Genomic DNA, 10461 nt, shown 5'->3' on the forward strand with positions numbered 1-10461 from the left:
CTAAATGAGATCACTTTCTTATTTTTTCTAAGTCATGATCTCATTTTGAGATCTGATATATAGTCACTTTGTATCTTTTTTTAATGATTAGTCTCAGCAGAATTCACATCAAGAAATGTATGAGACCAGATCAAATGAAATCAAATGTGAAATTCATGGTCCCCGCGGCCAGTCTACTTACAGCAAAGAGTGAGACTATACTACTAAGAGTCAGAGACTCTTCTTATATCTTTTAAATGATTTCAAGTCATTAAAAGATGTTAAAAAGAGTTTTTATATTCTGAGCTGAAATTGACAAATGTATATTAGTTAGCTGAAAATTACTAGAAAAATCTTTCAGTTCTCAGGTAGATGTTATAGTCTCTGACTGCATACATCTATAATTGAAGAATAATAATAATAATCTAGTACACTGACTTCTTGAACACTACTGTACATCTTACAGGCTTTGCCTTTGCTATACTGTAGGCGGAGGAGAATTGGGTCAGAGACTCTCTCTGGCAGAATCAAATGACAGACATGAGGTTGAGTGTTTAAGAGGGAGGAAATGAAAAAATAATTTGTAAAAAATACATCAGGACCCAACTGAATATCGCTTCACCCATCACCACTACACAACAAGCGCACCCACAAACTCCGCCGTGCCACCAAACCAGCTCGAATACCCTTCCAGCCCTTCCCACTGCACCAAAAAACGATCCACAAGCGGCAGAACTATCTTTCCTGATAAACTAAGCGTGGTAACACGTGCCCATGACTCGATGAAGATGGTGCGTAAATATCTTTCCCTGTGGTGGGAGGAGGAGGGCTGCAGTTGTTGGGACGATTGATTTTGGAAGAAGATAAAGAGGAATGTGGAGATGGAGGTGACGGCACGGAGCATTTTGGCAGCCAGGATGACGCAGACAGCGGTGGCGGGGCCGTTTGTGAGGATTATGTTAGGGTAAGGGATTGGTGTGGGCGGTCCTGTAGGAGTTGAAGAAGCTGCTGAGGTTGATAATGAAGGCGGCATCTCATTGTTGTTTTTCGGATCGCGATGTTTGCCTCGGAGAACACATATGCAGACCCACAGGCAATGGAGGGTCGATATGGGCGCTGTCAGGAATGATTGATGTACCCTTCTTGCGCGAGGAACTGTGATAATTGTATATGATGACGGAGGTGATTCTGATAGTGCTTTAAGGGCCGAAGAATCTAGATGTTTCCGCTCGTCATCCTTCGCCTCCTGCAGGTCGCTTGTCCGCCTTGTTGTAGGCTGAGGCTGGATGGGCTCTCCTTTTCTAGAGGTAGTAGCAGCAGCAGCAGTTGTAGGAAGAGAACGTTGTTGCTGCTCAAGAAGGCGCTTCTCAAATTCTACAGATTTGAGGACGCTGAAGGAATCCCCTGAGCTAACGACATAGGTGCGGTAGGTGAAGAGATTCGCATCCAACGGAGCATGTTCTAGCATGGCGAGCATTTCCGCCGTGTGCCCGCCGCTGCCCAGGACGATGAGGAGGTGGGCATGACGCTGTGTTTTTCCCTGGCTTGTATGCCTATTACTGCTGTTATGGCCATTGCTGAATTTGAGATAATAGAAATACGAAGTAATCTGGACGTTTAGTTAGCTAGATTTCCCGGGATTTGAGCCCATGAAAGGATGAACGCAACACTTTTTCAACGAAGAGGAAAACCTTACCAGCAAAATAATTATGGCACTTGTCATAAGTGCGGGGGAACTGAGAGTCACCAAAGCCATTGGGGACGAAGGTGATAGGATAAAGGTGATTGAGCTGCGTAGAATGGTATTCTCAGGGAGAACACAACACCCTCTTTGAGTTCTCCGACTAAACGTCAGGATAGCCCTGGTCCCTTTCGGCCAACACGATAGTCAATATTGAAGAAACTTGAATCATCCAGCATGCGACAGGTGAATAGCTCCTGAGTGAACGGGTGTAGGGAATACACCTTGGATGGTGTCTTTGATGCTCTCAAAGGTCATTCACGGGGTCTCAATGATTCGCATTGTGAGGAATTAACTGGCCCGGCCTGGAAGTATTGATTATCTATGAATGGCGTTTACATCCAATCCGATATTCATTCGTCTTCATATTCATTCTAATTCCTTTCAGATGGTTGAGTTGTATATTTATACCAGCCATGCCCAACCTCCTTTACCACAGGCGCGCCAAGCTCTCGGCGATTGCTGTGTTGCCTGTCTTAACTCCTCGCGTTTATCTCGAGAAAAAAAAGACTTCTGCTCGCCAGCGACGCTCAACCCTCAACGTTTTGTCGCATGTAGCCAGCCATGCCGTCCCTCTTTAAAAAGCGATTGAGCTGCTTCTACTGTGGCCGTCGATCTGCTCAGTCTCAGCCCGAGCCCATCCGCAAGTGGCAGTGTCAACAGTGCCTGGCAGTTAACCATCTAGACGAGGTGAGCGCGTGTTGAGATCCCCACCTCTCCTTGCGCCGATTGATATTGATATAAATACCTGATACTAAACCCAATAGCATGGCGAAATCACCGATCCTCCAGCTAGCGAAGCTTCTTCGGGAACTCGATACACGCAATACGCACAGCCCATCCCCAGAGCAAGCTCCCCAGACCTCCCGGCTCTAGACTCGTCGTTGTTCTGTTCAACGTGCTTGAAAAACCAGCATCTCCTCACTCAGACGCTCGCTTCATACTTGCCGTCGCCGTCGCATCCTGACTATAGTGCCTATGAAGTGTCGTACCCATCGTACCGGAAGAGTCTGGAAGAGCGCTACCCACAAGTATGTGAATCCTGCGAGCCTCAGGTGCGCAATCGCATTCGGCAAGTTGGATATGCGGCGAAGTCGGATCACCTAAGACGGATGATGGAAAAGAGTCGGCATAATCGCCGGGTGCAAGGCTGGAGCTGGAGGAGTATGCTTGTTGCTGCTGGTGCTGTTTGCTTCTGGGTTAGTGTTGCTGGTCAACTTGCCTGGAACCTCATGGGTGCGATGGCTGCCGGCAAGACCTCTCAGAACCAAGAATCCGATGTCTCACTATCTCTGGTGCCATTTTGTTTTAATAGAATCTGGAAGCGCCAGCCCCTTTTCGAGGAATGTTCTTCAGCCCTAACTCCCTTCGCAGGGGTGGCTTTGTTTCTGGGAATGTTGTCAGTCTGGTGGAACCCGAAACTCAGGCATAAGGTGGAAGGGAAAAGCGGACGACTAACTGGGATGGGCGAGTATTACAAGGCCCAACTGATTGTTCTCGTGGTAAGATTTGTCGCATGGGCGTGTTTGCAGGACCCTTCAATTACCGGTCTTAACCCAAAGCTTCCTCCTGCTATCCATGGCTTTATGAGCATTCTTACTATAATTGTGAGTGTAGCTAAATATTGTGAAGTTCTAACCACACAATTACTAACTCATCTCACAGTCTGTGGTTGTGCTGAGACGTGTTATCAAAATTGATACCACACCTCTTGTCTCATGGAAGGATGACATCGAACCTCTAGTATCACAGAAACCAAAGGAGGACCATTCAACCCAGTTACAGCTTGTCAGCCCACCAGACTCCCAAACCTCGTCCCTTGGCTCAGAGCCTGGCTTACAGAGGTTTCCGGTCAACAAGCTTGCACCAGCTGCATCCACTGCCCCAGATCCATATGTTCCCCCGTCTCCCCAGACGGATATCGTTGATGACACTGATGCGATGGACTGGACGCCGTCTCAACAATCACTACAGCTGAATATTACGCCCAAACCTATCCTAGTTCGTCAAAGTCAATTGCCGTCAGCTACGAGGATGCCGTCTTTGGGGTCACGTAACCCCAGCGCAGTCCAGTCCATCCTCAAAGCCCTAGGACAAAAGCCTAATCCCTTTCGCAATGCTCCAGTCTTAAAACCAAAATTGTCAGCGAGTCAGGAAAGCCGAGCTACATCTCCTCTGGAGACTATCATGGCTCCTCCAAAGTTCTTCCCACCAAGCGATTTTGCAAATGACACGGGATTGGAAAGTCTCTTCGACAAAACTTTTTCAATCAGAGACGAGCCGGTAGGTTTGCAGAGACAACAATGGGCTTTAAGATCTGGAGAGAGTTCTGCTCGTTCTTCTCGAATTCTTAAATGCGTACTTCTTTTCATTTCTGTCTTTCTATTACTGGTTGCCAAAGTGCTTGGATTACCCTCAAATTCCGTCGAGACCGCAGTTCTGGGAATTTCATTCCTTGTTGCGGGCTTCTCACTCCTTGAATCCCTCATGAGACCCTTGGCTGCCTGGAGCGCTATCGATATAATTCTGTCTGTTATCGAACTGTTTGCTTGTGTCTATCTAGCCGCGTATCGTCACGGGGGTTCGTATGACCAGTACAAATTTGATGCGGCAGGAAAATCTCTGGTGGCTTTCATGGTAGGACAAGAAATGATGGCCCTGAGCTCATTTTCGCCGCGACAGTCAGAACCATCGCAGCAAAACTCGACGGAACAGCCACCTCAGGACAAAAACTCGCAACAGTCATCAAGCCAATCCACCCAGCATCAAACTCAAGCATACGTAGGTCCCCACAAAAAGGCACCTGGCTTCCCGCCTTCTAGTCAACAAAAGCCCATTACATCTGCCCCTTACCCTGATATCAACCTAAATGTCGGACTCAGAGGCGGAGGTATCGCTCCGTCTACCTCTCTTACCGTCATCAATAACAACAACAGCCGTTTAATGAGCAATTTCAACTATCCTGCCCATCACCACTACACCGACCAAACCCATAACCCTTCCTACAACTACCCTCCTTCCATCTCCAACGACCCAACAGCAACACACCCAGCCCCGTTCTCCTCAATTCCCCGACCACAACCCCTTGTTTCCTCGTCCTTCCCGTCGTTCCCGTCCTTCAACTCCACCCTTCCCGACAGTCTCCGTTTCTCACCGCCTTCAACTACCACAACTACTACCTCAGTCAGTTACGCGTCAGAAACTGCCTCTGAACCCCCCAGCCCCCAACAGAAATATGCATCTCTCCCCTCCCTTTCTCCCGGGCGCCGCATCCCTAGTCCAGGGATTAGTGGGCTGACCTTGGAAGATGATCCGTGGCAGGAGCAGCAACAACAAATGCAGACGCAGGCGCGGGTGCAGGCACAAGTGCGGGCGCAACCGCGGGCGACGAGGTATGCATTGCGGTCGCGTCGGGTTTGAAGTGTTTATTTTCTTGTCTTATAATCTTTATGCGCAGCTCTCTGTTTTGTGCCCTGTTGCTTTGGTGGTAAACCTGCTTTTATGAATCTCCGACCTCCTAACCTCTTCTTTTCACCATTTTCTACCTCTTTTTCTACCTCTTTTTCTTTTTCTTTTTCTTTTTCTTTTCATTTTATCTTCACCGTTATAGACGTTAAGAGATTTCCATACCGCAGAAATAACTTTGTTTTGTAAATCCTCATGAAGCACAGATCTCCCTTCCCCCCTTTGTCCAAACTCTCACATTTCGAGAGCGGATGACGAGAATACGCTAGCGTTTGAAATATTCTGCATTGGCTTTACGTTGCATTCTGTTTGTTCCCCCTATCTTTTCTTTGCGGGTTACTGGGGTATTATTCCGTTGGGTTATAGGGTGAACATTTCCGCTTCTTTTTTGCACAAATTTTTCCTGATATATGTGTATATCCTGTATTTTTTCCTGTTATTTATTCATGAATATCAGAGTATAGAGACATACAGCCTCACCTTGTTCCTGTTTCAATGAATACTATTAGGATGGAAAAGGATAATGCTCAACCTTGAAGTAGTTTCCTTGCCTCGGAAATGCATATGAGATGGTCTCCCTAACTTCTGGGAGAAGGCGAAAGTATATATATATATATATAATAATTTGACACATGGTTCTCCATGATGAACCCGAAAAAAACATATAAACTGGTGACGCAGACCGCCTTTGCGGACAGATATGGCTAACATTTTCAAGTTCTATGGAATATGATTGTCTAAGTTCGCCCGGCTCATGCTCATGTAAAGATAATTTAAGAAAAATTTTGTCTCTTTTTTTCCAATTGCGCTAACATAAATACCAAGAACAGATTACATGCGGAAATAAATTATCTTTGACTAGTGGGATGGGTAGGCATGGTTTGAGGAAGGGGTGGCAGCAGATTTTTAGCTGCTTCCCGGGCGTTTTGAGCCATTAGCGCATCGATAATAACCAAAGCAGACATAGCTTCCACGATAGGGACTGCTCGGGGGACGACACAAGGGTCATGGCGGCCTTTAGCTTCAAGAACACCCTCTTCGAAATCATACTTGGTCGTCGTTTGAGCCTGGCCAATTGTGGCGGGTGGCTTGAATGCCACGCGGAAGTATATTGATGCTCCGTTTGAAATACCTCCCTGTATGCCACCGGAATTGTTAGTTTTGGTGGTTAGTCGCTTTGAACCGGGGGTCTGGCTGTTCTGGTCATCGGTAGTGATGAATGGGTCATTATGGATGGAGCCTGGAATTTCACAACCGAGGAATCCGGACCCGATCTCGAAGCCCTTTGTTGCTGGGATAGAGAGCATCGCGTGGGCCAGTTTGGCTTCGAGTTTATCGAAGCATGGCTCTCCAAGGCCGACGGGAACATTTCTGATAACACAGGTAACGGTTCCGCCTATGCTATCGTTATGATCCCGGAAGTGTTCGATGACCTTGGTCATGCGCGCCGCTGCGGCTGTTTCAGGACACCTGATGGGAGCAAAAGAGTCGACAGTTGGCCGATCGATGGTCGCGATCAGTTTTAAGAAGTCAGGGTTTGTTGTAGGGTTAGGGTGTCCCACAGTCGGGGGAAAGAGGTGTTCGTTCCCCACGGATGAAACAAAAGAAACAATCTCAATGTTGTGCGATAGCTTAAGATACTTTTCCGCAATAGCTCCAGCCGCAACACGACCTGGTAATTGGTGATTCATCAGTAACGGCGGCAATCCTAGGCGCTGAAGCTTGCTTCAAAAATGGTATGAAAAGAACAAAGCCTCCGTTCAAACACACCTATAGTTTCACGAGCGCTACTTCTACCACCGCCACTACTCGCTTTGACACCGTATTTCTCCAGATACGTAAAATCTGCATGGCTTGGACGAGGATAGAGATCCATTGTGCTTCCACCGTAGTCCTTAGGTCTCTGATCCTCATTCCGCACAACCATGCCGATTGGCGTACCCAGAGTGATGCCAAATTCCGTCCCAGATTGTATCTCAACCCTATCCTTTTCGTTCCGGGGCGTGGTGAGAGCACTTTGACCAGGCCGTCTACGTGTCATTTGTGGTTGAATGTCGTCCTCGGTGAGGGCCATTCCCGGAGGGCAGCCATCCACAATGCAGCCAACGGACCGGCAATGGGACTCGCCATAGCTAGAAAATATCCTTAGACAAAGAGTACAGGTGAAATAAGAAGCGAATGCTTACGTGGTCACTCTGAAATATTCCCCGAATGTAGACATTGCGGGCGCGTGGCTCCTAAAATGAAGGAGGGGCACTGAAAGATGTAGCGGTACAGCCTTTTTGCGCTGGCAAACTTCTAATTGATCTTCACTCAACCGATCAAATTAAATAAGACCACGGTTGCAGGTTATATTTTCGAATATATCCTGCGACTCTAGAGAGGCAACAAGAACCATACAGACAGGCAGGTGATCCCAAAAAATAAATCCCCCCGATTAACAAGTTGCTCATTGGAATAAGTTGTTGGCCCTTACGGCCGTTGCGGTTAGCGATCCCACTAGATCACGTGACCCACCACTATATTATGTTCCTGTAGATAGATCTATCAATACAACCTTCAACTATTCTACAGATTATAGCCCAGATGACACATTTTTCTTTTTAGAATGTTATATCAACATTTTTGACATGAATAGTTTATCTTTTTTAAAAAGACTCTCACTCTTTATTAGAGATATTTCATTTTCCCTGAATCTGTCAGTCAGCAGATTTATATACTTTATTTTTTTTTAAGAAAGTATATTCTTTATTGTGAAGAATATTACTTTTTTATTTTTTTTTTACATATTTAGAAGAAGCAGAGTCATCTTAATATAAGTAATATATCTATTACTTCAGAGTTCAGCTTAAGACTCAGAATCACACACTTCACTAGATAACTTATTAATAGAATAATCACTTATTATAAGAAGACTTCTAACTTATAAGATAAGACTGAGATTAGTTTTCATCAGAGTATGAAATTTAATAATGATAAGATAATGAAGAAGCTTCAGAATAAAGAAAAGCAGAGTTAATATCTATCTACAGAATCTGTTTATTTCAACTTATTAAATTCTTCACTATTTCTTATTCTCAGAATGCTGACTTTTAATGATAATCTGAATTAATTTATCTATTATATCACAGACAATCTTATAAATCTTATATAGATAATACTACAGAATTAAATAACTACAGCTGAAATCACTTAATATCTCATCATATCTATCTCTGTATAAAGAGATACTATGAGAGATGAGTTATAGAAATATTAAAAGAAAGTTAAATATACACTAGATATTAAATCAGTAATTATATTTAATAACTCTAATTATAAAGTCTGATGTATTAATATATTAACTGATATAAAAGTTATTAATAAAACTGATATTCTATTGAGAACTCAATAAGAATTTTCTTTTACATGTTATATTAATTCTGAGAAGTGAAGAATTTATTTCAAGTCTCTATATAGATGTATACTATTAAGTCTTATTAAAAACATTTAAATCACTATTAAAATCTTGAAAGCTGATAATACTGTGACTCTGTGAGATAAGATTAATACTGAATATATAATATCACTGATAGAAGAATGAGTTAATATCTTTAAGAAATTAATAAAATTATAAGTTAAGAAGAATGATTATCTTACTTTTCAGAGATATTTCTACTATTTTATTATCTGTTATAAAGAGCTCTGTCAGAGTACTGAGAATATATATTATAATCTTTTTCTCAACAATCTACAAGATTATCAAAGATTATTTATTAAGATATATTTAAATGAGTTTTTCTTCACTGATTAGAAACTCATTATTAACATTAATATTAATGATTTAATGAAGTAACTGATTAATCATATATTCAAGAAGATTATCACTAAGTAGAAAAAGCAGCCTCAGATCAATTCTATAACTGTGAAAAAGAATAAAGATAAGAATAAAGATAAGAATAAAAGTATATCTGTATGAAAGTGCATTCACTGCAGAAGATATGAACATACTGTTGATAGATATTTCATCTTACACTCTGATAAAAAGAAAAAGAAGAATGATAAGAAGAATAATAAGAAGAAAGAGAAGAAGAATAACTTGATAAGTTCTCAATCAGCAGTAAATACAGTAATTATAAAGATTGAGTTCTATTTCTCTTTCACAGTCACTGAAAAATTATTCTCTAGATCTTGATATTTGAACATATGTGTAAGTCTGAATATGACAGATGAGCTTTATTCTTTTTTAAATATCAAATCTTTTAATAATAATATCTCTATTGATTCTGTGACTGAGAGAACTGAGTTTATTAAGAAGATTAGAACTATCATCTTAAAGATTAAGAATAATAATGTTAACTTACAGAATGTTTACTATATTTCTAATATTACAGTTAATCTGCTCTTATTTACAAAGCTTAAAGATCAGAGATTCTGATTTATATTATCTTTTACTATTCTCTTATTTTTCATTTGCAGAGCTCTGAACAGTGTTATTTTTCATACAGTTCAGACTGCTCAGAACAACATATATAAGATTAATAAATAAAAGTTTAATAAGAATCTTAATTATCTGAATAAGACAGTCAAGTATATTACAATGTTATATAAGTATGATTTTAACTGAAAAGTTAATCTTTCTGTGACTGCTGTTACTACTATTAATAATGTTGATTCTACAGATATAAGAACATAGATATCAAAGATATCAAAGACTCTTTTAAATTGATATTACAATCTCAGTTACATTCACACTGATGCTATAATTGCTATGATCAAGAATTCTTATACTGAAGTCACAATTAAAGATTCTAAGACTAAGTTCTTTTGTAAGAAATATGTCAAGACAGGTATAACATAAGATTATTTAAAAACATCAATGTCTAGATCTATTTAACTCATTGAGAAGATTCATATTAATCTTATAGATAATAAATGTATATTAAAAGACCTCTCTGATCATCTCTTAGAGTTCTGTCAGAGAATTAAATACTGAATGCTTATTATCTGTGATGCAACTTACTATCATTGAGTATATTTTTTAAAGTTCAAGAATGAGACTGTTCAATACTTTGAGTTATGACTCAGATTCATGAGTAATCTCAGATATACAGTTTCTACTTTTCTATAAACTGATATTAATAATGTTTTCTGATTCACATGTATGCACACAGTTATAAATTTATATGATATCAAATAAGAATTAACAGCATTATATTCATCATATCAGAATAATGTTTCTGAATATGAGATCTGTACTATTATAAGACAGGTTAGAGCTGCTCTTTTAAAGAGTA

The 10461-nt window shown here is 41.4% G+C and overlaps 3 protein-coding genes across 4 annotated transcripts; 1 reads left to right on the plus strand and 2 right to left on the minus strand.

Moving 5' to 3' along the window:
- Positions 1 to 285: 285 nt before the first annotated feature.
- On the minus strand, positions 286 to 2693 carry BDCG_02969. Of its 2 annotated transcripts, XM_045418557.1 has the most exons (3): positions 2469 to 2693; positions 1676 to 2401; positions 286 to 1588 (listed from the first exon to the last, which is right to left on the minus strand). In XM_045418557.1, the coding sequence occupies exons 2-3, from the start codon at positions 1733 to 1735 to the stop codon at positions 611 to 613; spliced, it is 1038 nt and encodes a 345-aa protein (XP_045275094.1). In that variant the 5' UTR covers positions 1736 to 2401; positions 2469 to 2693; the 3' UTR covers positions 286 to 610. The 2 variants fall into 2 exon arrangements, with proteins under 2 accessions (XP_045275094.1, XP_045280248.1); XM_045418558.1 differs by lacking the exon at positions 2469 to 2693 and having other exon boundaries at positions 1676 to 2465.
- On the plus strand, positions 1741 to 5855 carry BDCG_02970 (uncharacterized protein). The gene is made up of 3 exons (XM_045418559.1): positions 1741 to 2410; positions 2488 to 3327; positions 3386 to 5855. Exons 1-3 carry the CDS (start codon positions 2285 to 2287, stop codon positions 5138 to 5140), a joined length of 2721 nt encoding a protein of 906 aa, XP_045275095.1. The 5' UTR covers positions 1741 to 2284; the 3' UTR covers positions 5141 to 5855.
- Positions 5065 to 7634, minus strand: BDCG_02971 (chorismate synthase). The gene is made up of 3 exons (XM_045418560.1): positions 7372 to 7634; positions 6956 to 7317; positions 5065 to 6857 (listed from the first exon to the last, which is right to left on the minus strand). The coding sequence occupies exons 1-3, from the start codon at positions 7404 to 7406 to the stop codon at positions 6034 to 6036; spliced, it is 1221 nt and encodes a 406-aa protein (XP_045275096.1). The 5' UTR covers positions 7407 to 7634; the 3' UTR covers positions 5065 to 6033.
- Between the last annotated feature and the right edge of the window lie 2827 nt (positions 7635 to 10461).

This window comes from Blastomyces dermatitidis (assembly GCF_000003525.1).
Source record: "Blastomyces dermatitidis ER-3 genomic scaffold supercont1.3, whole genome shotgun sequence".
In the NCBI taxonomy this organism is placed as follows: Eukaryota; Fungi; Ascomycota; class Eurotiomycetes; order Onygenales; family Ajellomycetaceae; genus Blastomyces; species Blastomyces dermatitidis.